We start from the raw sequence: 25,772 nt of genomic DNA, 5'->3' as shown, positions 1-25,772 counted from the left end.
CTTACCACTCCTTACCACATTTCCCTGTACTGTGTTATTTGCTACTTTTCATCATAAAACCAGATCTCTTTATTCATTTATATTACCTATCTGGTTCCTGATATAAAGTAAATAGTCTGTGGGACTAAGCAGATCTCTAGAGACACTGTTAGTAATTTTCCTCATCCAACTTGGACAGGGTAATCTTTATGCATCTTTCTAGCCCTGGTTCCCTACATTCATTCAACAACCTTTTAATCTCCATTTTCTTCATTAAATTTCTCCCCTAATGGAGCAGACAGGCAGCTTTGAAACTGAAGATTTCTTCAGCCAAATATTCCCACAAATTTCCCTTGAGCTATACTTTAATAGTTGGAATTAGCCCTGTCTGAAATTGCTGGAATTATCCCCCTTGCCATTTTCAAGTCTGTTTCAAAATATTTTGACTAACTCATTTTCCAACTCCCTCCATCTACATCCTGCCAGAATGTAAATTCTCTGACATCAGAAGATTCTGGTCTTGTTCATCACTAAAATCTTAGGAGAAGGTACAATGACTGGTACATGGTAGCTGTTCAGCAAATATTTGTTTACTAAATGAAGAAGGTAAAAATGATAAATCATAAGGGATGTTACTGGAGCCCCCTCAGTGCGGTATTTCAGATAGAGTTGCTGCTGTGTGGTCTTCTATATGAACACAGTCCTCTCTGCTAAGCAATCTTTTAGGAAAAAATCCATTTCCTAGAAGCAGAAAAGGATCTAGCTCGAAAATGCGTTAACTTGGTTTACTGTTACTCCTTCAAAATATCAGTTTTTGTATTGAAACAACATTTACAGAAAACCTAGCCTTTAAGTAAATAGAGTTATCTCTTTCAGGTTAACTAAACTGATTCGCTTAGACTTGAAATCTACACTGTTTTTTGTTTGTTTGTTCGTTGATTTTCTTCACTGTGCCAAGTACAAAATGGCTTTCAGCGCATCCAGCCTCTTTTCTTAGGGTCAGAAGTCTTTCATGTATGCCTCAGGGCTGCAGAAGAGCTTTGCTGTCAAGAACCGCTTGGTTTTGCTTTATTTTAGCCTTTACTCACTAGCCAACAACTTATAAGAAAAAAAGAAAGTGTAGCAAAGGTACTTACATCTGGTTTCCAGTCACTTTCCAGGATGCCTCCTAAATGCTAACTGCCCTCAAACATTTTCCCTCTCTTTCTTCTTTTCTTTCTTCTTTCCTGTTCTAATTGACTATTTTAATCCTACCTTTTAATTTAAAAATATATATAGAGAGTCCTTCTTGCTTCTCTCACCATGGTTTGCTTTAAAGGGTAATGAGAAAGACTAAGACACAGGCTGTTTATCACTCAGACCTTGGACTCACCCTCTTACTCACCATTCTGTCCTGTGCCACTTAAGCTACTGTAAACATAAAGGATTTTTTTTCTCTATCTTTTAAGAATGCTTCTGAACATTTAAAATACATTTGAATGTGAGGTCTCTTTATTTTTTCCCTTTTTTGAAATAAATTGATTCTTCACTTTCTTTTTCATAAAATCACAGAATTTTAAGTTGGAAGAAACTTTAAAGATACCCTACTGCTCTCCTCGTTTTACTGATGAAGAAACTGAGACAAGACTCAAAGCGGTTAAGTGCAGAACCAGAATTAAAACCACCCAAACTTCTGATTCCTAGTCTAGTACTTTACTGTTGGAATTATTTCTTCTTTCTTATTAAGCCATGCTCCTTATATTTTAGTTAAAAGATGATTTAAAACTACTTATAATTCCCTGAGTGTAGGACTCTTTCTGCCATGGGAAGGGAGTACAAAGTCTTCGGGAGGGAAGTCCTTACAGTAGAAGCACTGTTGTGTTCCAGGTAAACCTGTTTTTACTTTGCTTCATGTATCCATGTGGAGGGACCTCTGTTAGAATAAGAAAGCTACCCCATCACTTACTTCTCCACCATCAAAATGAGGGGGAAAAACAATTGGGTATGCACTGCTCAGCATCTGTCCACCTCCTGCCCTGCTTTTCCCACATATTTTATAATCTCTCATGCTATATATTTCACAGTTTTCCTCTATCTGTGGCTGTCTAGTTTGAAATAAATATTCATGTGAAGGATAACAACATTGGAATAATTAGGCTATGAGAGGTGTGTTCTTGTGGGAAACAACAGAAGAGAAGCCACTTAATGGTGCATTCAGAGAAAAATAGGAGATTGGAAGGAGGCTGACTTGTGAGAGACTAATTCTCTTTTGGCATGAAATTTTCAGCCATCTGTCTTATTTTAATGTCGATAATCTCACACTTGGATGTTGAAGCATGTACAATGAAGCTAGACATCATTAGTTCAGACAGATCATATCAAAGTATTTCTTATTTCTTACATACTTATCAATCTAATAGGAATTTGGTTCAATCTAAAATATTAACTTTAAAAAAGTCATGTTGATTTCCATCACCTTAGACTCTAAAAAATTAAACCAAGAATTTAAAAAAAATTTCCTCTTATATTTGATGTTAAGATTTGAGAAACTAGAAATATTACTTGTTTTGATATTCTGATTTTGTATCCTGACACTTTACAGTAGTTTATCAGTTCTACAGGCTTTTTGAGAGTCAGTAGAGGTTTCTAGGTCTAGAATCATTTTGTCAGCAAAGAGAGAGGTTGACTTCTTCCTTTCTTATTTGGATGACTTTTATTTCTTTATCTTGCCTGATTGCTGTGGCTAGCACTTCTAGTATTATGTTGAATAGGAGTGGTGAGAGAAAGCATCGTTTTCTTGTTCCAGTTCTCAAGTGGACTGCATCTAGCTTTTGTCCATTCATTATGATGTTGGTTGTGGGTTTGTAGGGCTCTTTAGATGCACATGGCTCTTATTGTTTTGAGATACATCCTTTGAAGTCTAGTTTGTTGGGGTTTTTATCATGAAGTAATGTTGGATTTCATTGAAAGCTTTTTCTGCATCTATTGAGATGATCACATGGTTTTTGCTTTTAACTTTGTCTATGTGATGAATCAAATTTATTGATCTGCATATGTTGAACCAACCTTGCATCCCAGGAATGAAGTCTACTTAATCATGGTATATTAGCTTTTTGATGTGCTGTTGCATTTGGTTTGCTAATTTATTTGAGGATTTTTGCATCTCTGTTCATCAGGGATGTTGGCCTGTAGTTTTCTTTTTTTGTTTTGTCTTGGGCGGGTTTTGTTATCAGAGTGATGCTGGCTTCATAAAACGAGTTAGGGAGGAGTCCCTCTTCAATTTTTTAGAATATATTCAGTAGAATTGGGACCAGCTCTTCTTTGTATAGTGGGTATAATTTGGCTGTAAATATATCTGGTCTGGGGCTTTTATTACTGACTTACTGTTTTATTACTGTTTTTATTACTGACTTAATTTCAGAACTTGATCTGTTCAGGGATTTAGTTTCTTTCTAATTCAATTTTGAGAGATTGCATATTTCCAGAAATTTATATTTTACCTCTAAATTGTCTAGTTTGTGTGCATAGAGGTGTTCATATAGTCTTTGGACATCTTTTATATTTCTGTGGGATTGGTTATAATGTTACCTTTGTTGTTTCTGATTGTGCTTATTTGAATCTCTCTTTTTCCTTTGTTAATCTAGTTAGTGGCCTATTGATCTTGTTTAACATTTCAAAGAACAAACTTTTGGTTGCATCGATTCTTTGTATGCTTTTTTAGTTCTCAATTTCATTTATTTCTGCTCTGATTTTAGTTATTTCTTTTCTTCTTCTAGCTTTGGGGTTAGTTTGTTCTTGTTTTTCTAGTTCTTATAGGTGTGATGTTAGATTGTTAATTTGAGATCTTCCTAACTTTTGAGATAGGTGGTTAGCACTATAAACTTTTTCTTTAACATTGCCTTTGCTGCATTCCAGAGATTAAGATAGGTTGTATCTCTGTTTTCATTTGTTTCAAAGAACTTTTGATTTCTGTCTTAGTGTAATTGTTTACTCAAAAGTTATTTAGGATTAAGTTGTTTAATTTCCATGTAATTGTTTGGTTTTGAGAAATCTTCTGGATATAGATTTCCATTTTTATTCACCATGGTCCAAGAGTATGGTTGGTATGATTTAGACTTTTTTTTTTTTTTAATTTATTGAGACTTCTGCTTTATGGCTGAGCATATAGTTGATATTGGAGTACATTCTGTGTGGACATGAGAAAACATTTATATTCTGTGGTTGATGAGTGGAGTGCTCTGTGGATGTCTATTTGGTCTAACTGGTCAAGTGTCAAACGAAAGTCTACAATTTGTTAATTTTCTGCCTCAATGATCTGTCTAATGTTGTCAGTGGGGTCTTGAAGTTCCCTACTATTATTGTGTGTCTGTCTAAGACTTTTCTCAGATCTATAAGTACTTGTTTTATGAATCTGCGTGCTCCAATATTGGGTGCATATATATTTAGGATAGTTAAATCTTATTGTTTAACTCTTTATTATTATGTATTATCCTTGTCTATTTTTTTAAACTATTGGTTTAAAATCTGTTCTATCTAATATAAAAATAGTGACTCCTAATCTTTTTTGTTTTCCATTTGCATGGTAGATCATTTTCCAGCCATTTATTTTGAGCCTTTGTGTACCATTACATGTGAGATAGGTCTCTTGAAGAGAGCAGACAAATGAGTATTTTTTAAAATCCAACTTGCCATTTAAGTGGGGCATTTAGACCATTTACATTCAAGGTTAATATTGATTTGTGAGGTTTTGATCCTATCATGAGATGGTTAGCTGGTTGCTTTGTAGGTTCTGTTGTGTGGTTGTTTTATAGGGCTGCTTTATAGGACTATGTACTTGGGTGTGGCTGCATGGTATCAGGTATTGTTCTCTGGTTTCCATGTTTAGAACTCCGTTAAGGATCACTTGTAAGACTGGTCTAGTGGTAACAAATTCCCTTAGTGCTTGTTTGGAAAATATTTTATTTGTCCTTTGCTTGTGAAGTTTAGTTTGGGGAGATATAAATTTCTTGATTAAAATTTCCTTTCTTTAAAAATGATGAAAATGGGCCTCTGATCTCCCATTGTTAGCCTAATGGAGTTTTCTTTTGTATGTGCTCTGACCTTTTTCTCTAGCTGCCTTCAAGATTTTTAATTTCATGCTGACTTTGGACATCTGGTAATTATATGCCTTAGTGATTTTCATTTTGTATAGTATCTTGCATCTTTTCTCTGGATTTCTTGTAGCTGAAAGTGTACCCCTCTAGCAAGTTTAGGAAAATTTTCTTGAATTATTCTCTAAATTATGTTTTCTAGGTTGTTTACTTCTCTCCTTCTCTCTTAGGAATCCCACTAATTTGTAGGTTTGGTTGCTTTATGTAATTTTATATTTCATGAACTCTTTGTTCATTTTTTAATATCTTTTTCTTTATTTTTGTCTAACTGGGTTAGTTTTAAAAGACCAGTATTTAAGCTCTGAAATTCTTTCTTCTGCTTGGTTATTAATATAGCTTTCAATTGTATTTTGAACTTCCTTAAATTAAGAAAGACATCCCCACAGTTGGGAGAGAAATATATTTAACTTAATAAAAATTTAAATATGAAATTAATTTAAAACTCAACCATAAGATGATGCTTTGGGGAAATCTTTCCAGAAGTGCGTGTGCGTGCTTCTGGCTTCTGTACATTCTAACTTGATGTTTTTATGCTTTCCATATGGATCATTGGAATATTGACTGCATCATTTTAAACATAATTTATGTTTCAAAAGCCAGAAGAAAATAAGCTGTATTCTGTGTATTCTTAGTTCTTGTTAAAATAAAAAACGGATTTTCTCAGGAGTGGATCTTTATCCTTTTATAGTTAGGTATTTCCTTTCATATCTGTGATAGTAACACAAGGGGACATTCTTGCTAAGCAAGTGGAAGGTTATATTCTTCCAGCAATAGTTGTCAAAAAGATAAACAGAATTAACAGAATTAAAATAGTGCATCAATCTATTAGTAAGGAAGTACTAAAAAGAAATGTTCTGTTTAATCTATTCCAGTCAACAATTATTATTCAGCAGTTGTTTATTTAAAGCTACATTGTGACAGCCTGTATCAAATCCTGCTCTACATTCCCAATTATCTCCCCAGTAATGTCCTGGATATTTAATTGGTAAATAACACTTTTTGATTAGCCTAGGTTTTGTGAAACATGGAGAACAAAAGAGAAGGACATTAATTATTCTATGTGCTTGTAGAGTTTTTTGGCTTTATTTTTGTTTTGCATATCTTTAGATATGCACTGTCTTACAAAGACCAAACCCATGATGGTGGCAAGCTCTCTCTTTAAACTGCCTGTACCATTTCCTCACAAGTTACAGAAAATTCTTTCATCTTGTTCTTTCCTTATGCAATAGACTATATGCTCCCCTAGAGCAGGATTTTTTTCTCTCTTGTTCATTACTGAGCATGACTGGCACATGGTGGATAATACAGTAAGTTGAGAGAATTAATAAACTGGGCATCATTGGAAGTCTCTCAGAACAATCATTCAGAACATAGTTTGCTGGCGATGTGAGCTGAACTCTGACTAGAAGGAGAACTAGGTTTATGGATGGATGCTTCCCAAAAGAAATAAGCTCTTTTGCTGCCCAGAGAACAACAATATTTCTGTTTCAACAAGCTACTCTATAATACCAATCTCAGGTGAATTTCTTTGATATTTTGAAAGGCTAATTGACCTACTAGTATTTTATTTAAAGCCAAAAGATAAAAATACATGTGATAAATCCTAAGCTCTTTTAGAATAAATCATGAGACACTTGTATTTTTCATGTCATAGTTATTTGATACATGTTGGCATTGTTATCTATTCACACTGGAATATTATTTTAGCTGCAATATCAATTGTACTTGTAAGAGCCAAAATTGTACTTCTAAGAGTTAAGGAAATAAAACAAATTAAAACAACAAAACAAAGACAAAAAAATCTAGTAAAAAGATTAATCTTCAATCAAGTTATAATGCTTTTCTTTTAAGAATCTTTTTGTTTATTTTGTAGTCTACTTATTTTGTCCTTTCCCATAGCAAACAGCCTAGTAGCCTACTGGACTCCTCCTTCTTAACGACGGAAGCAGTGAGGAAGTGAAGGGAAGGGCATTTGACTGTAGACAATACCACCACTGGACAGTGAGAAATTTGTTGTGGAAAACATACAGGGCTCATTTGAAGAGCATAAGTTTGAAAACAAAATCATTTCCCTAGAGTGTCCTCAGTCACTTTGACTTCCCTTAGGCTTCATGTAATAATAGAACAGAAATGAGTATGTATTGTGAATTGTGAGTATGAATTTTTTTTGCAATCATAAGAAAGCTTTGTTTGAGCTATTCTACGGCAGAAATTTTCATTGCTTTCAGGCTTATATATTTGTGAATAAATGGAATAGCCAATCTACTCCCTAGAATTCGGTTCCTATGAAAGGGAAATAGCCTGAAGACATCAAAACTATTTCTGAGGGCTTTCTTATTATGTAATCACAAATACTTTAAGTAAAATTGAGAATTAATTAAAAATAATGTCAAAGAGAACTCAAAGAACCCTAGAAAGATTTCAGAATGTCCGTGCCCACTAAAACTCTTGCCAATGATCAAAAAAACAGAAGTTTATCCAGAATTGTCTTCAGCCTTTTGTAGACCCATTTTTATAAGCCCTAAATTTTTTGGTGGTGTTGTTTAAAGCAAAAAGAAGCACCTACGTTAAATGTTGAATAAGGACTATTGGGAAAACAGAAGCAATATCTGATGCTCTGGGAGCAGAGAAGAAAGAGAAACAACAAATTCAGATAGAAAGGCTTTCAAAACATAGCAGGATGTAGTAAGCACAATGAAGAGAAACAGCCTTATATGTATTTCAAGATATGGAAGTCATTAATGTTTTCAGCCTGAAAAATAATTGCTGTGCATACAATGATATATTTCAGTTATTAGGAAAATATTTGGGGTAAAATATTCTTGTCTAGGAAAGAAGAGTTCAGAAAAATTTTTGTTTTAGAATTATTTGTTTTGAAAGATTTCCTTCGGGAATGATTTAAGTAAGAATTAAAGTTGTGATGCCTAAAGAGAGAGTCTCTCAGCGATTTGGTGGCGGAGTGACACAGTACAACGAGCACATGCTTTAGAATCAGGGAGCTTTGAGGTGTGTGATATTGAGTGAGTTTGATATTTTATTTTATTTTTCTCATCTGCAAAAGGGTCCTGATATGTCTACATAAAATGGTGTTGTAACGAAAATTGAATTAGTTAAATGATGTATGCTAAATATTTGTCCCATAGAAGGAATTCAGTATGTGATGGTCATATTAGCGAAAGAACAATTTCCCCTTAATGGTAAGAAAATGATGCATTTTGAATTTTTTTTGTCATAGACAATGTTATTCAAAGGGTGCAAGAATATCCTAGCTAGGAATCAGGACTTAGCCCCTTCTCCGTTTAATTTTAAGGCTATTAATGATAAGACATTCAGATCATCAACTAATCGATAACAAATTTGGGGCAGTTAACCTTCTATGATAACTCTCATTAACGCTTGGCTCTTTTGAAAGATGAATGCTACATCAAATTAAGGCAAGGAAGGAATTAACAGTGTTTGTTAAAGACAGTTCTTCATTTTTAAAAATAGGCATGTCAGTGACAGCACTGTAAATCATGATAGTTGAAATGTAGAACTACCAAGATGACTACTCTTTATTTGACATAATTTACACAGAAATTATATTTTATGAACATTCCAATATTCAACTGTTTTTGATCTACAAAATGGTTAGTGCATACGGCTCAACATAATCATTACTAAAGCAAAGATAACTTATTCATTACCTTATTTTCTTTGTGCAAATGAGATAAGGAACAAAAAGATGTATGGAGTTACATATCCTGTATTGTACTTTTGTCAAATAGTTTCTGTAGGGAAAATTACAGAAAAAATATTTTAGGGGGGATAGAAAGTTGTCAGTAGTATTTGCTGTCCTCATAAACTTGGTTTCATATTTAATAGTTGGCTTTTCCCAGTCAGGAGCAGCTTAAATCTGAACTCCATGAAATTCTTTAGCTTCAGAATAGATTCGATTATGCTTCCTAGTTGATACTGAGTTCATCTCCCAATTGCACTGAGTAGTCACTGTGCTTACTTTAGGTGTGAGTTTTTGACTTTTCTGGACCCTCAGAATTATTTCTGACCTGGGGTAATTTAGCAGATTAATGACACTTTTATTGGGTGTTACAAAATTAGCTGAGTTACTGACTTAAAGATGATGAAAACTGCTTTTCCTCGAATAAGTACTTAATTTTATTTTCGCTTTAAAGATTGTCTTCTGGAAACATTAAGATACCTTGATGAATTTACTAACTAGATTTTGGTGGAGTAATAATGCAATTGATGAACTTGCAATTAATGAAGTAACATTTTCTAATATCTTTGGAAACTAACCATTAAGCCCCAAGTTTTATCTATGAAGATTGGCACCTTTCTATGAAGAAGTCATTTCATCTAAACAGAATCTCCTGCCTGTATTGGAAAATGGCAGAAATTCAACAACATTAGCTAAATTGTTTCATGCAGGTTGGTCTTTAGAATGTTTTAAACTGTAATAGAATTACCAAGTTGAAAGTAATTAACTGGATGTACTTCAAATATATTTTAACCAAATGCTATACCTAGCATTCTCTGTAACTATTTACAAAGCACCAAAAGAAAACTGTTGATGAATCTTAGTGCCATCAAAATAGCCCACTAGAACAGTTCTAAAATGCTTCATATCTGTATAGTTTGTATCACCACAGAATGTGATGACTCAGATTGATGACTGAGAAAGTCATCACTATGGATACTGCCTCTTAAGTATTATTCCAGTGCCTCATATTTTCAAAGGAGAAAGTGAGATGTTGGAATACCTTCTCCAGGTTTTTAAAGCCTATGCATCATGGAGGGAGGAATGGAATGCACGTTCCTCATGTCTAAGACTCATGTGTTAGAAAAGAAGTTGAAGATTCAGATGCCTACACAAGTGCCACAGAGGTACACAGATAAGTGGAGATGGCACAAGATCAGAAAGAGAGGGAAGGCTGAGTGAGAACTGTGAAGAATATGAAAGCAAGTAGCTTTTTAAAGGGGCCAGACACCACTTAGGTCCACCGATTGTTGTCATATGAGAATGTGGTTCCAGTGAAGACAGATGCTGTGATTTTTCAGACAAATTCAGATGTGTGGAATTGCACATGAAATAATTACATGTTTAAATGTTGGTAACTAAAGTTATAATTTTAAGCCCCGTGGCTCAAATAAAACACATTTGTGGGTGCTTGGGAAGCAAACTCTGGATCAGATTCTGACATTCCTATGCATATATAAGTGCTATTAAAAATAAAGAATGTTGAAATGCTGTCCTTCCTTAATGCTTAATATATTAATAATCAAAGAAAATTATTCAATTTAATTATTCAAGTTAATCAAAGAAGATTTTTTTTAGAAGAAACTAGGATATTAATCAACAGATAGTAGGTACATAGGTGCCCACTAGGTTGCTGCAACACATTCATTATGATAAATTTATTATTATGATTATTAACATTTTGGAAACAAGGTGTGACTCTATCAATCACCCAGGCTTGAGTGCAGTGGTGTGATCACAGCACACTGCATCCTTGAAATCCTACGTTAAAGGGATTCTCCTGCCTCAGCCTCCTGACTAGCTAGAACTATAGAAGTGTGCTACCATGCCAGGTTAATTTTTAAAAAAAATTTTTTGTAGAGACAGGATTTCACTTTGTTGCCCAGGTTGGTCTCAAACTTCTTGGCTCAAGGAATACTCCTGCCTCAGTCTCCCAAGGTGCTGGGATTCCAGGTGTGAACCACTACCATGGCCCATTATCATGAATATTTAAAAAGATAGATACATTTGCTACCTTTCTCTGGTTTGTAAGCCAGTGTGTTTGGGAAAAAAATAAGATTTCCTGAGAGAGTTGTAAATTATTGGGAATGGAATATTAATGAAGGATGAAAGTTGTATTGAAAGGGTGATACTAGATGCTGCAAAAGCTGGGGGCAGAATAAAAGGACTTTTCAAGTTTCTTCTCAGCATCACGTTTTTTTATTAAACAAAAAGTGAGTCGTGGTAATAGATAAAGAAGGGAAAGTTAGAATGCAGTATTATCGTAGATCGTGGCCCTCAGATTAAAATACTGTGTTTAACAAAGTTGAAATGAAAATGTTATGTGATTCTAGCATGAGAAAAAAATGAAGAAATATGTAGATTCTAGGAAATAATTTGTAGTTCTCTGAGGGATAAGAAAAGGAATTTAAAGAATCGTGGAGTACAATGTGTCATTTCATTACTCAAACAGCACTCAGCATCTGTCCAGCAGATGAAGCAAAGGCAAGGAATTGGGGTCCACTTCTATTTCTGGTATTGATACCCTGGGCCCTAGAAAAACAGTGTTACCCCGCAGCACTCAGGTCACCCCAGTGTTAACAAAAGACCACACATATCCTAAGGGAATTTTAGCCATGATTTTTGATGGCTATAAACCATTGGCGGGTTTTTAAATTGAGGCTACCACAAAAGCAAGGAATGTGATTCTCGCTCTCCACAATTTACAGAATGAATGAAGAATTGCAATGGCTGGCCAGCAATCAGATAAGTGCCAGAATATTCTCATTTGCATTTCAATTCTGCTCATTCTGGAACCCACTGCATTTCTTTCCAAGCAATGTTCTAAGAGTTTTGCTTTGCATTTAATTTAAATAAAAAAGCAGCTCTAGGATGATTCCTTGTTTAAACTGTGGTCTTCATACTCTCCCTTGGAAATTGAGGCAGCCATATAAGTAAGGCTATAGTTAGGCAAAAAGATAAATAATCTACACCTTCAAATCCAGGAGTCCAGCTATCAAACATGAATTATATAAAGTTCATTGTCCTTGTTTGCATTCTTTACAAGTTTTTTTTCGTTGGGTTTGAGTGAGACCCTAACTTTGTATTTGAGTCACAGTCTTACCTTTCTTCTTTAGAAAACTATAACATAGATGAGGAATTTGAAGACGAACATTATAGATACAAAATATACTTATCTCTCTCTTACAGATTGATGCACAATATGGAAAATAATACTTTTTATTTTTACCTACTGCAATTACAAGCAAGTCATTAAATCAATTCCAAATAAAAGTAAACATAAATAGTACACATTTAGTAGAAGAAATCACTGTTTTATTACTTAATAAATAACTTGTAAGAAATTTGATGAGTTCATGTTGTTTAAGGCAATGTATCATGTAACCTTCTTGGGAATTGGCTTCAGTGAGCACAATACTATCATAGTTCTCATCAATTCAATTACATTGAATTACAAGCACATTTTGCATATATATATATATATATGTGTGTGTGTGTGTGCACGCACTGACTTTTAAAAAAGCATTGAAGTAATATATCGTTCAGAAGCTCTAGAATATAAAACATAGATGACAGGAAGGATTATCTGCAAATGCTTAGATGAATTTTGTGTCCTGAGCCCAATATAAGATATGTGCCCTTCATGGATATTAGCATACTAGGAGAATCTTATTGTCAGAGGAAATAGATTTCTAAAAAGAAGTCTACTTTGCAAATGGTCCCTCCCAAAGCAATTCCTACAGATATTGTACCTTCCGGAGGGGTTTGAGCTTGGTCTCCATTATGAAGTCATACTTGCAGAGCTCACAGCAGCGTGTATCTGAGCTCTTTATCCACTGGTGGAGGCAGGACTGGTGGACAAAGCGCAGTGTCCCAGTACAGCGGCAGGGTGTGATGAGGGGGCTCTCTTCATCCCCTTCGCAGTGACAGATTCTGCAGAAAGACACAGCAGCCAGTATGAGAGCTCGCAGAGAAGATTTCTTGCCTGTGTTATTTCTACCCTTGCTTATACCAGATTTGACAACCTAAGATTTAGAACACATGGACATTTCACTCCAACTTTGATGCTAGAACCAAATCTATGATCAATATAGACTGAGCATTCCTAATCTGAAAACCCCAAATCTGAAATGCTCCAAAATCCAAAATTCAAAACTTTTTGAGCACCAACATAATTCTGTGAGTGGAAAATTCCATTTAGTCAAAACATAGGTGCACAACACAAAGTTTATTCACCACCTCAAAGGGAAAATAAAATTATCTTTGGCTATGTGTACAAGGCATAGATGAAACATAAATGAATACTGTGTTTAGACTTGGGTTGCATCCCCAGGATACCCCATTATGTATGTGCAAATATTGCCAAATTAAAAAAAAATTCCCAATCCAATGCACTTTTAGTCTTACCCACGATATCTCATTATGTATATGCAAATATTCACCTCAACATTGAAACTGGAAACACTTCTAGCACCGGTCCTTTTGGAGAATGGATAATCGACCAATATTAATTGACTTTTACTTGTATGGTCATTGCTGGACTCAAATCATGTAATAAGCTGTGCATTACACACAGGCGTATCAACAATGCACTGTCATTTCATTCATACACGGAAGTCAATTTTAACAGCACTGCTATCGTGCTATGTCCCCAACTTAATCTATTTAATAGGATACTCTCTATGGGCTTCCATATATAAAAGTTATGAGTTTCAAGTATTCGAAGGAATATTATAGTTTGGTAAACTTTCCTATGTTACTTTGATAATATAAGACCATGGCATATAATTTATTAAATATGGTATTTACCAATGTGAAAAAATTCTGAAAAAATTTTAAGGTATTACAAAGGAATAAGGTTAATACAAGAATTCTTAGCTTGAAAATATTACAGATATGTTCTTAAGAAGATGCATACCTGTTTGGTCACAACGAGTGGTCTAAACTGTCAGTAATTATCATTGTTTAAAAAAATCCTATTGTTTAAAAATGCTAATAAATACATCTGCCAATGAATTAAGTTGAATTAGTTTCTGAACTACTATGAATTCTAGTTTCACAGATTTGTGGTCTAAAATTATTTTATCTCATATTGAGATTTTAAAAACTAATTTATTTTTCTCTTTGGATGAGACAAGTCTCTCATAATGTTACCTGGTGAATTCAAATCTCAGCCCTTTAATAATCTGAAGGATGTAACCAGCAGTTAGACATTACTAATAAATTTCATTAGAAATGTTGCTCTAAATCTGTTAAACACATACACTCATATGTTTACTGCAGCACTATTCACCATAGCAAAGACATAGAATCAATCCAGGTGTCCATCAGTGGTGGACTGCATAAAGAAAATGTGGCAATTTCTATTTCCACGATGCAATACTATGCAGCTATAAAAAAAGAATGAAATCATGTCTCTTGCAGAAATACAGGTGAAGCTGGAGACCAGTATCCCAAGTGAATTAACACAGAAGCAGAAAACCAAATACTGCATGTTCTCACTTATAAGTAGGAGCCAAAGTGAGTACACAGGGACACAAAGATGGAAACAATAAACACGGGAGATTGTTAAAGTGGAAGAGGGTGGTGGGAGATAAAGGTTGAAAAACTATCTATGAGGTACTATGTTCAAGACCTGGGTGATGGGAACATGAGAAGCCCAAACCTCAGCAACATGCAATACACCCATGACAAACCTGCATAGCTGGCCCCTGAATCTAAAACAACATTTTACAAAATGCAACATGAATGTTCAAGGTAACATTTAAACTTTAAAAATATCTACCGCCGGGCGAGGTGGCTCAAGCATGTAATCCCAGCACTTTGGGAGGCCGAGGCGGGTGGATCATGAGATCAAGAGATAGAGACCATCCTGGTCAACAAGGTGAAACTCCGTCTCTACTAAAAATACAAAAATTATCTGGGCATGGTGGCGTGTGCCTGTAGTCCCAGCTACTCGGGAGGCTGAGGCAGGAGAATTACCTGAACCCGGGAGGCAGAGGTTGCGGTGAGACGAGATCGGGCCATTGCACTCTAGCCTGGGTAACAAGAGCAAAACTCCGTCTCAAAAAAAAAAAAAAAAAATCTACATAATTACTTTTTTGAATTGAGTCACAATGGCAGGCTGAAAGAATATGAATCATTGCACTGTTCTTTCCTTTAAAGTGTATATACATATAGCTATAGAGGCTATCTCCCCAGGGGAAATAAAATGACTGCTTACTCTGTACAGAAAGATAGAGAAACTGAAACCCAACACTCTCCCTGACCTCAGGGTGAAATAATATGACAGAGTACACCAGGATTTTGAGTGAATTTCTTAAGTAAAAATAAAGAGAGCAAAAAGGAACACTGCCATCTAAAGTTCTGAGGTGAGCGTGCTGGGATACGAACACAGGGAAGGCCAATATCAACGTCTCCTTCCCCCTGAGCTGACAGGCAGTAGCCATGTTGGGTGTAGCACCATGTATAAAAAGCTAATGTGTTAAGGGGAAATTGAAAATCATCTGAATGCCTATTTTTAATATAAAAACCTGAAATATCTTCTCTCCAAACCTAGGCCCGAGGACCTGGACTTAACACTTTTTATTATGCTTGTTACCAATTTAGTGTCATAGCATCGGTGCTCAGTAGATGTAAATTGAATAGAATTGAATTCAGTCAACAAAACATGACTTATTACAAAAGCAGCCAGTAAAAGTAAATAGGAGCTTCTCTAGCACTTAATTAAGTTGTAATATTTATTTTTGGAGCCACTAAAATCTAATGAATTATAGACAGTAAGAGTTTGATGTTTCTTAACTCCTTGAACATCTATCTCCTGCCTCTCCAAAAAGACAATCCCTTCAACCAGGGGTCAGCAAACTATGACCCAATTCTGTCCCCTGAATGTTTGTAATCAATGAAGTCTTATGGGAACACAGCCTCGTCCATCAGTTTATGTATCGTTTAGAGCTGTGTTTGCAGAGTAACAGCAGAGTTGAGTAGTTGCTGCAGAGACATGTGGCTGCAGAAACTAAAACACTTACTTTCTGGGACCCTTTCAACAAATGTTCGCAGATCCCTGCCCTAAAGTACACCTGTGATTCTGAGTAAAGGCAATGTATGAATAGTATCGACAATAATAAAAACAAATTTTACAAAATAAATCACCCTAACTTCTGCAATTAACAATAAAACTGAAGTATATTTACACAGAGACACACACACAATAAAAATGAAAACCCCACTTGGCCTGGAATTAGTTCCTGCTGCTTCCATGAACAAAATTTCTTATTTGAAAAGAAAAAGACCAAAAATTGCAGTTAACGCTATTGGATAAATTCATCACTAATAAAAGATTGTGTCAAATGCTCTATAGGTACCAAAAAGATGTTGCAGCTCTGATGTTTTCATTGACATTGAAAAAGTAATTTATTTGTAAGGCCTAGCTGATTACTGAGCTCAAACTGACCTGGCCAGTTTACTATCGTCCAGCTTCCAATGTCTCATAAAGTCCCGTTAAAAAATATATGCTGAAACTACTACCTAAAGCACCACTAGCAACACATTTTCTCATAAAATTAAGGTTATTTCCCACAGGGAAAATAAAAAGCTTGGTTCATTTTCACTACCATTTCATATGATTTATTTTTACATATTTTTAGCATTTTGGAAATTTTTCCAAATTGTCCGGGTCAAGTGGGACCCCAAGAGTCTTTGCAAACCATGTTGAGATTGTTCTAAATCAATTTAAAAGCTAAATATCAACTTCAAATATCTACTAGAAATAAAAAATAATGTGATAGTGCCATTAAAGAAAGAATCAAACAATTTCTAAATTGATATACTTCACACAAATCACAATTGCTGAATTATAAACAGAAACACAGTAATGAAAACATTAACACATTTTTTTTCCAGCAGAATAATTGTGTAGAGAAGGTGATTTCAATAAGGTAATAAAATTGCATTGTAAAATATTCCTAATTTTGGTACATTTTTACCTGATAGGAAGTTGGGACTTGGGAATTGACTGATTCTATAAAATTATTGGTGACTCACATGGTATCTGTCAGCTAGTGATAGCTACAAGCTGAAGTCACAGATTTTACTGGCATCTTAGTATTTTACCCATCTGCTTGCAGTCTAATCAGGATATGTTGAGACTTTCGCCATTTATGACTGAATAAACTCTTACTTTTATGTAATTTCTAGCTATCTGTGAATAGCAGATGACATAATGCTATGCAGCAAATTCAATTTTAGGTTTTTTTTTGTGGGTGTGGTGTGTGTATGTGTGCTTCACATCTCTTACCTTAATGTTTGAGTTTGAAGAAAAGTAGGACTTTTTTTTGGTCTTATATAGCTCAAAATGGCCTTTAGTACTCCTTGTTCCTTCCTTTGCCAAGGTTTCTTGGCTTTGCTAGAATCATATTTTTTTGTTCATATGTTTTTTAAAAAACATCACTGAGTTTTTTTAAACTCACTGTCCTGGAATTGATGAAATTCAGTACAAAATTTAGAACTATCTGCATTACTCTACTGTAATCACCCTGATCTCCATAAACCCTTGATAAAGTCTGCTAAATTAAAAAAAAAATCATCTTTGTGAGAGCCACGGTGGTTATACAACTCTGGAATTGTTAAATTCTTTCACTCAATAATCATTTCATTCATGCACATTTTCTTAGTTCTTGCTATATGCAAAGAAAACCATACACTTCAGTGTCTTTCATATCTTCTTCATTTTCATCCCCACAACCATTTCTCTAGTGGTTTTGAGTTGTCAACATATCCACAAAGTATCTTTAAGACTGTGTTCCTTCCATCAGGAAATCATTCTTTTTTTTTTTTTTCACTTCATTTTTTTTTCTTTTTTTTTTTATTGCATTTTAGAATTTGGGGTACATGTGCAGAGCATGCAATACAGTTGCATAGGTACACACAGGGCAGTGTGTTTTGTTTGCTTTCTCCCCTTCACCCACATTTGGTATTTCTCCCCTGGCAATCCCTCCTCACCTCCCCCTCCCACTGGCCCTCCCCTTTTCCCCCTATAGACCCCAGTTTTTAGTACTCCCCTCTCTGTGTCCATGTGTTCTCATTTTTCATCACCCGCCTATGAGTGAGAATATGCGGCGTTTCATTTTCTGTTCTTGTGTCAGTTTGCTGAGAATGATGTTCTCCAGATTCATCCTTAAGATACGCGTTTATTTAGATCCTCTTAATATACTGCCACTCTTCAAGAACTCTATCACCAATCTATAAACCCAAATTGCTTTACCTTCTTTTCATATGAGCGTGCACAATTGAGTTTACCTTACCTATTCAGCCAAATTTTCCACGAATCTCTGACATACAACCACAGTAGCATGGTACAGAATTTAACAGCTAATAAGCCGTGGGTTTTGCCACAAATAAGTTACTGCTCTGCTAAGATCTTGATTCCTGTCAGCTGAGAGGGCAGTTTTGAGGTCTTGAGGGTGTGTCGTCCATTCACCCTGGGTGACTTAAAAATGTTACCATGTTCTGCATGTTGCAAAAAATGTTGAGAAATGCTGGTGTGGCTATTGAAAATACAATAAGCATGAAATTTGTAGTTCTGCTGATCTATATGTGTTAAATTACTTAATCTCTGTGTTTCAGGTTCCTCATCAGTAAAATGGGGGAATAGTGATCACTTAATAAGGATTAAATTAAGTGATCAATTAAGTGATAATAATCAATTGTTCACTTAATTTAATTCTTAACAGTCTATGACAATTATTCTCCCATTTTACTGCATAACAGTTTACTAAAAGTAGTATTTAAAAAAAATTAATAGTCAGATAATTATTTCCTGGGTGTATTGCAGTCTCTCTTTTTTTTCTTCCCCCACCACCCCCCAGACGAAGTTTCGCTCTTGTTACCCAGGCTGGAGTGCAATGGCGCGATCTCGGCTCACTGCAAGCTCCGTCTCCTGGATTCAGGCAATTCTCCTGCCTCAGCCTCCCGAGTAGCTGGGATTACAGGCACGCACTACCATGCCCAGCTACTTTTTTGTATTTAGTAGAGACGGAGTTTCACCATGTTGACCAGGATGGTCTCGATGTCTCGACCTCGTGATCCACCCGTCTCAGCCTCCCAAAGTGCTGGGATTACAGGCGTGAGCCACCGCGCCCGGCCTGCAGTCTCTATATGAAAATCTGTCTCTGGAAATTTCCTCAAGTATGATTTTCATACCTTTGATATCTTCCCTCTTTTAATAACACCTCATCTAATTAAGACTCATCTAAATTTCAGAATCACATCGCTAATAAAACAGGCCCTAGTTTTTCCTTCCCTACAATGCTCTCTCCTATTTCTTGAACTGTCATTGCTCTTAAAGCCTATACCACACAGATACAGTCTCCACTGTTTGTTAACTGTTTCATTTACACAAGTTCTGGAATTATGAGCCAAATAAAATCATATTTAATAATTTTGTGGGGGTAGGATCTTTTTGTGCATTTGTATAAATATTTAGAGCAATTTAAGTTATGAGAATGTTAAACAGTCAGGGTAAAGATGGCAAAGCAGTAGACCATAATGGACTAGCTTCCCTTTAAACATTTACAAAGCATACACCAAAAAAGCCAGCTTAGTCAGATGATATGGGAATTCTCAGAAGCTGTTACAATGACCAGTGTTTTGCTTATGTTTCGGGAAAATTCACTTATAGTGAAAGTGAGAAATATGTGATCCTTTTTGATACCATGAACATTTTAATTTGCATTGAGGAACTAAACTGAGGTGTAACACTTTTATACGCTATCTGAGCAGCAGAGGAAGTCAAGCAAACTGATCTGCAGTAGAAAGGGGAAGTAACATACTTAAATAAACAAGAGAAGATGGGCAGTGGTTAATATCATCCCTACTAACAGCTGTTTCCAGCTACTCTTATTGATATGGAGCCAGCACACATTTTTGGAATTAAAACAAAAAGGTGTTATAAGCCAGATACTTAGATTTCCTTAACAGAGGTGAAGATAAATATCCTAAGCCATCATTCATCCTGAGATTTAAAATGCCTTGAAACACAAAAATACAATAATGACATAAGATTAAAAATATTTTACAAACAGATAATACTGTTTTTGTAATCATAAGTTTTGTCATTTTGAATATGTACTCTTTTTTACATCTGCAGATGAGTGACAGTTCTTCATACATATGTGATTTTGTTAAAAGTGTTTTTGTTTTCTCAAAGGAATATTTTCAACTCAAAAAAGCTGCTACATAACATGACTTCCTGAGTTTAATTTCATGCCCTAATTTGTCACCACTGACTTGGTCAAAACCTCAGACCATCTGTACAGAGCTGTGGGGAATGATCAACAACAAAGACAATGACATGGCAATGTCCCGGCTTTCCTAACTCTATCCCTGGAGCTGATCCAAAAGTCACAAGTAATCAACCACTGTTTTTCCCCCACCAGACCTCACACGGATAGAAAACAGTGGAGAAGATAATGATCACCCTTGCTTGGTCAGTAATGGAAGTGGAGGAGGCCAAGTCTTATTTGAATTCATAGACATTGAATTCTGCAATGGTTTGAGAAGATTCTATTGGAATTGCTTCTCTTGGGTGTCTCACCGCCTCTGGAGATGGTTCGATGCCATTGACATGAAGAATTTAAATTCTGCTTGGGACTGAGGATTCCCACTGAGATTCTACTCTCATCTAGCCTTGTGGTTCAGCCTCATAGTGGGCTGGACCCTCTTTGAAGACTTTCTGAGAGGTCTCCGCGGGCTCCCGAAACACATTAGATTCCCCCATTCCCTCTACTGACATGTGTAGCTCTAGGTGTCCCAGTCAGTGTATCTAGCAATAGAATAGATCTTATTAATCTTAAGATTAGCTCAGATCTTCCATAATCAGGAGAAATAAAAAGCTAGATTGTGTTTTTCAGGATGATTCCTTCCCTGTTAACTACTGCTTTACTGCCCCGTGGTTTACTCATTGGTTAGCTTAGAGGACAATCTATCTCTGTGTAAAGGAAGTCAGTTTTCCTCGTGGCATTTATCTTTACAGATCCTACTTATAATTTTGATGACTTACAGATAAGTAAACAGATAATATATATTGAATGAATATCCCAAGGTTATAATTTTCTCAACATTTGCACATGGTGTAAATATTCATTTTATAGTAGCTTTGACATCTTTTTGGGTATATATGTAAGACTGACAAAATTAAACTAGAGATATTTCTAAGCAAGTATGCTTAAGGTTATTAGGCTAATTTTTGTTTTTAGCTGCATGCATTGAAGTGAAAAGGCAAAACAGAGGGACAGATAATAAAAACTATTTGACTTTACTATGTAGATATAACCAAAGAAATATATGTGGTCAGATACAGAAGAAGGCTTCTGTACATACATAGTAACAGAACTATCAGAAAAATTACCCAGTTATAACCTTTTAGTCTTTTTCTTTTCTGCATGTGGCAGAAATTCTTAATTCAAACTGATTTTCTGATCATTTTTTTCTTGTGATTGCTAAGTGTTTGAATGTTTATAAGCTCATCCTCAACCATGACTTCCTTCCAATTTTGTCCACTCATTAATCTTATCTGGCTGAGCATTACATCAAAGAAAGTCTCAAGTTGCTATGGATAATTGACAAAGCAGGCACTTTATTTACAGATAACCAAAAATGCATTGTAGTGGAAATACGCCTCTGCATATGAATTCTTCTACAAAGGCAAGTAAGTGCAAAATGCTGGTTTTACAAGTTTACAATATTGAAGAATGATCATTTTTTATTCATTTATTCACTCATTTATTCATTCAGTCAACAAATAATTTTTTGCATATGTATATATGCAAGGTTTTATAAAGTCCTATGATAAATACAAAGATGAATTAGTCTCAGTCTTTTTCCCTTGAGGAATTTATACTATGATAGTTTATGCATTAGATAACTGCAAAACTAGACAGGATACATTTAAAATGTGATGTGTGCTGTGTCAAGTGCTGTTGTATGCAAAGGAGAGAAAGTTCATCTCAGATTGGGGGCCGGGGGTGGGTGGTTAAAGCCTAATGGACGATGTGGCATGGGAATTGGAATTGAAGCCTGGGTAGAATTATGGCAGATGAAGAAGGATGTTGGTAGAATACATTAAGCACAGAAGATATTTGCTTTTCAATGCCTTTTCAGTCAACACTTAGAAGTAGGATTGATTGGGTAATTTGATAACAGTATGTGGCCAAGTTTGAAAAGAGCATGAAAGTTCAAGTAGAATTGTAGTGAGATGTCAGGCTGAAAAATAAAGATTACACAGAGCCTTGTATTTAACTCAGCCAGTGCCAGCACGCGCTCGCGCGCACACACACACACACACACACACACACGTTTAATTGTATTTAGTTGAGTAGAAACCCACTAAATAATTTGAATAAAAAATTAAGATTACATTAAAAAAAACGGGCAAAGGAGCTGAAAAGAAATTTCTCTAAAGAAGACATCCAGGCCGGGCGCGGTGGCTCAAGCCTGTAATCCCAGCACTTTGGGAGGCCGAGGCGGGTGAATCACGAGGTCAACAGATCGAAACCATCTTGGTCAACATGGTGAAACCCCGTCTCTACTAAAATTACAAAAAATTAGTTGGGCGTGGTGGCGCGTGCCTGTAATCCCAGCTACTCGGGAGGCTGAGGCAGGAGAATTGCCTGAACCCAGGAGGCGGAGGTTGCGGCGAGCCGAGATCGCGCCATTGCACTCCAGCCTGGGTAACAAGAGCGAAACTCTGTCTCAAAAAAAAAAAAAAAAAAAAAAAAAAAAGACATCCAATGGTTAGCAGCTATATAGAAAGGTGTTCAATATCACTAATCATCAGGGAAATGCAAATCAGAACCACACTGAAATACCACCTCATACCCATTAGAATAGCCATTATTCAAACCCCAAATCAAAAACTCCCCAAAAAAGCCCAACAAGATAAATGCTCCTGAGGCTGTGGACAAGTTGGAACCCTTGTATACTGTTAGGATTAAAAATGGTGCACCTGCTATGGAAAACAGCCTGGAGGTTTTTCAAAGAATTAACAACAGAAATACCATATGAGTGAGCAACCCCACTTCTAAGTATCCGGGAGAATTGAAATCAGGACCTCAGATAGGGATCTGAACCCCCATGATCATTGCAGCATTAATGACAAGACTCAAGCTACGGAAACAACTTAAATGTCCATCAACTTATCAATAAAGAAAGAAAATGAGGTTTAAGCCAGGGAGAGTGGCTCATGCTTGTAAACTCAGCACTTTGGGGGGCTGAGGTGGGAGGATTGCTTGAGCTCAAAAGTTTGAGAGCAGCCTGGGCAACACGGCAATACCCTGTCTTCACTAAAAATTAAAAAAATAAAATTAGCGGAATGTGGTGACATGTACCATAGTCCCAATTACTTGGGAGGCTAAGGCAGAAAGATTGACTAAGTCCGAGAGATTGCAGTTGCAGTGAGCTCTGATCATGCCACTGTACTCTACCCTGGGCAACATAGTGAGACCCTGTCTCAAAAAAATGTGGTTATACTTATACACAATAAAATATTATTCATCCTTAAATAAAGAAATCCTGCCATTTGCTACAGGATTGGATGTTCACTGGATGAACCTTGAGGAAATTATGCTGAGTGAAATAAACCAGTCACAGAAGGATAAATATCACCTATCAAATACCACTTATATGAAGTGTATAAAATAGTCCAACACAAAGAAACAGGGAGTAGAATATTGGCTGCCAAAGGCTGGAGAGAGGGGAGAATGGGAAGTTGTTATTCAATGAGAATAAGTTTTGATTAAGATGATGATTCAGTTCTACAGATATGCTGTATAATACTGTGTCTATAGTTAACAATAAATACTGTACTCCACACTTAAAAATTTATTAGAATGGTACATCTCTTGTTAAGTGTGTATTTAACCACAGGAAAGATAAATAAATAAACTATTTGCCCCTTTAAAGAGCAAAGTAAGATTATTAGAAGGATTAATGTGGCATGTTAGAATAGAAAGAAAAGGGAGAGACTACTACAATAGTCCAAGTCAGTAACAATGAGAACAGAAATTAGTGTCCTAGTGTGAGAATGGAATGGAAAAAGAGAACAGATATTTTGTAAACTTGGAGTTGATAGAATGTAGGCATCAATTTGGGAAAAGGAAAGGGATGAGCTGTGGAGGAAGAGAACAAAGGATGGACCAAGCTGACTTTACGCTTTTGGTTCAGCTCTTGGGGATAGAGGCTCATGAGTCATCCATGTACAGGGCCTCTGAGCATTTGCTTGTCCACACACTTACCACCTGTAAATAATAATGCTCATAATTTGATTTTTGACTTAGTTACTCAGTATGGAGACAGCAGTCTTGAAAATGATAAGGAAATAGACCCACACTTTCTCAGAGCTGCTACTCTGTTGGGTTTGAGATTGTTCAATGAATAATCGTATTTAAAGATATTTTTCTAAATAGCAGTAAAATTACAAATACATAATTTATTTGGTTGGTGCAAAAGTAATAGCAGTTTTGCCATTACTTTAGCACCAATCCAATAAAATGTTATTTTTCCTCTAATTTACATTTTCCCACTGTGTAGGGAATCCAGAATGATTCTTATATCATTTAATTTTCCCAATTATTATTATTATTATTTGAGATAAAGTCTTGCCCTGTCACCTAGGCTGGAGTGCAGTGGCGCAATCTCGGCTCACTGCAACCTCTGCCTCCTGGGTTCAAGTGATTCTTCTGTCTCTGTCTCCGGAGTAGCTGAGGTTACAGGTGTGCGCCACCACACCCAGCTAATTTTTGTATTTTTTCGTAGAGAAGGGATTTTGCCATGTTGGCCAGGCTAGTCTCGAACTCCTGACTTCAGGTGATCTGCCCACCTCGGCCTCCCAAAGTGCTGGGATTAGAGGCATAAGCCACTGCGCCTGGTCCTTTCCCAATTATTTACCTCCCAAATAGGGCAAAATATAATTTTCTGGAACCAAATGAAAATGCCTTACAATTTTACAAAAATGCCTTACACAATTACAAAAGCTTATACATTCAGAATCCTGACAGAATGGAATTTCTAGTTAGGCAAAACCACTAAGATAGTTTTCTGATACTTTTCATTTTCCAAAAGCTGTGTATAAAATTAAAACTCTGTCATTGAGAGATACAATTCAAAACATGGTATAATCTTATTTTAAACATTATATTCACGGAAAAAGATTACAAGGAAACATCAAAATCTAAATAGTGATTATGTAGCTAAGTTTATATTAAAATGGTAGTTTTCTCTATTTTAAAACTTTATTTCTAGTAACTACAAGTTACTGTAATCAATAAAAATGTTAAAATACAAAGATTATATTTTTCTAATTCTACTTCACTTTTTCTCATTCTTTAGTTAATTAATAGACTCATGAATAAATTTGATAGATGTATATATCTGAAGATCTGGTTATCAATAGATTCTGAATTGTGTCTAGTTATCTTCCTGTCCAGCGTCAGGAGCAACTTTTGTAACCTTTGTTTTGATAGTAACCAAAAGACTTCTACATACTGTCATATATATTATGACAGAAATATAAACATACAGGTGCTAACCCTCTGATTAGTTTTATATTCCAATATACTTAGTTATTGCAAGGAGAGAAAATTATTGTCTCCTCCCTCCTCCTTCAGATACATCAATATTCTAGGAATATATTGTATTATCTGAATTTTAAGTATATAAAGCATAGTTCATGTCAGCTATGGTATACATCTAAACTCTATGCAATTGTGTATTTAGACATTCTATTTAGGTCTGTGAGATTCTGCTGCAGTTTCCCAGAAGATAAAACTACCTTACCCTGTCATCTGCCATCAAAAGGGGGTATCTTCAACTGCATAGTTAGCATTTTCAGATCCCTGCATTTGTAGGTTTGT

At 35.6% G+C, this 25,772-nt stretch overlaps 1 protein-coding gene across 14 annotated transcripts in view; it reads right to left on the bottom strand.

Annotated features, from left to right (window-relative positions):
* Positions 1-25,772, bottom strand: part of MARCHF1 (membrane associated ring-CH-type finger 1) — a 933,735-nt gene that overhangs the window by 40,547 nt on the left and 867,416 nt on the right. For all 14 annotated transcript variants that reach the window (XM_035292742.3, XM_054252825.2, XM_054252826.2 and 11 more), the window contains one exon: positions 12,618-12,798. In XM_035292742.3, coding sequence (XP_035148633.1) covers positions 12,618-12,798 — 181 coding nt within the window. The remainder of the gene's footprint in view (positions 1-12,617; positions 12,799-25,772) is intronic.

The sequence above is a fragment of the Callithrix jacchus genome, chromosome 3 (assembly GCF_049354715.1).
Source record: "Callithrix jacchus isolate 240 chromosome 3, calJac240_pri, whole genome shotgun sequence".
Classification (NCBI taxonomy): Eukaryota; Metazoa; Chordata; class Mammalia; order Primates; family Cebidae; genus Callithrix; species Callithrix jacchus.
This window is presented reverse-complemented; position numbering and strand designations above follow the sequence as displayed.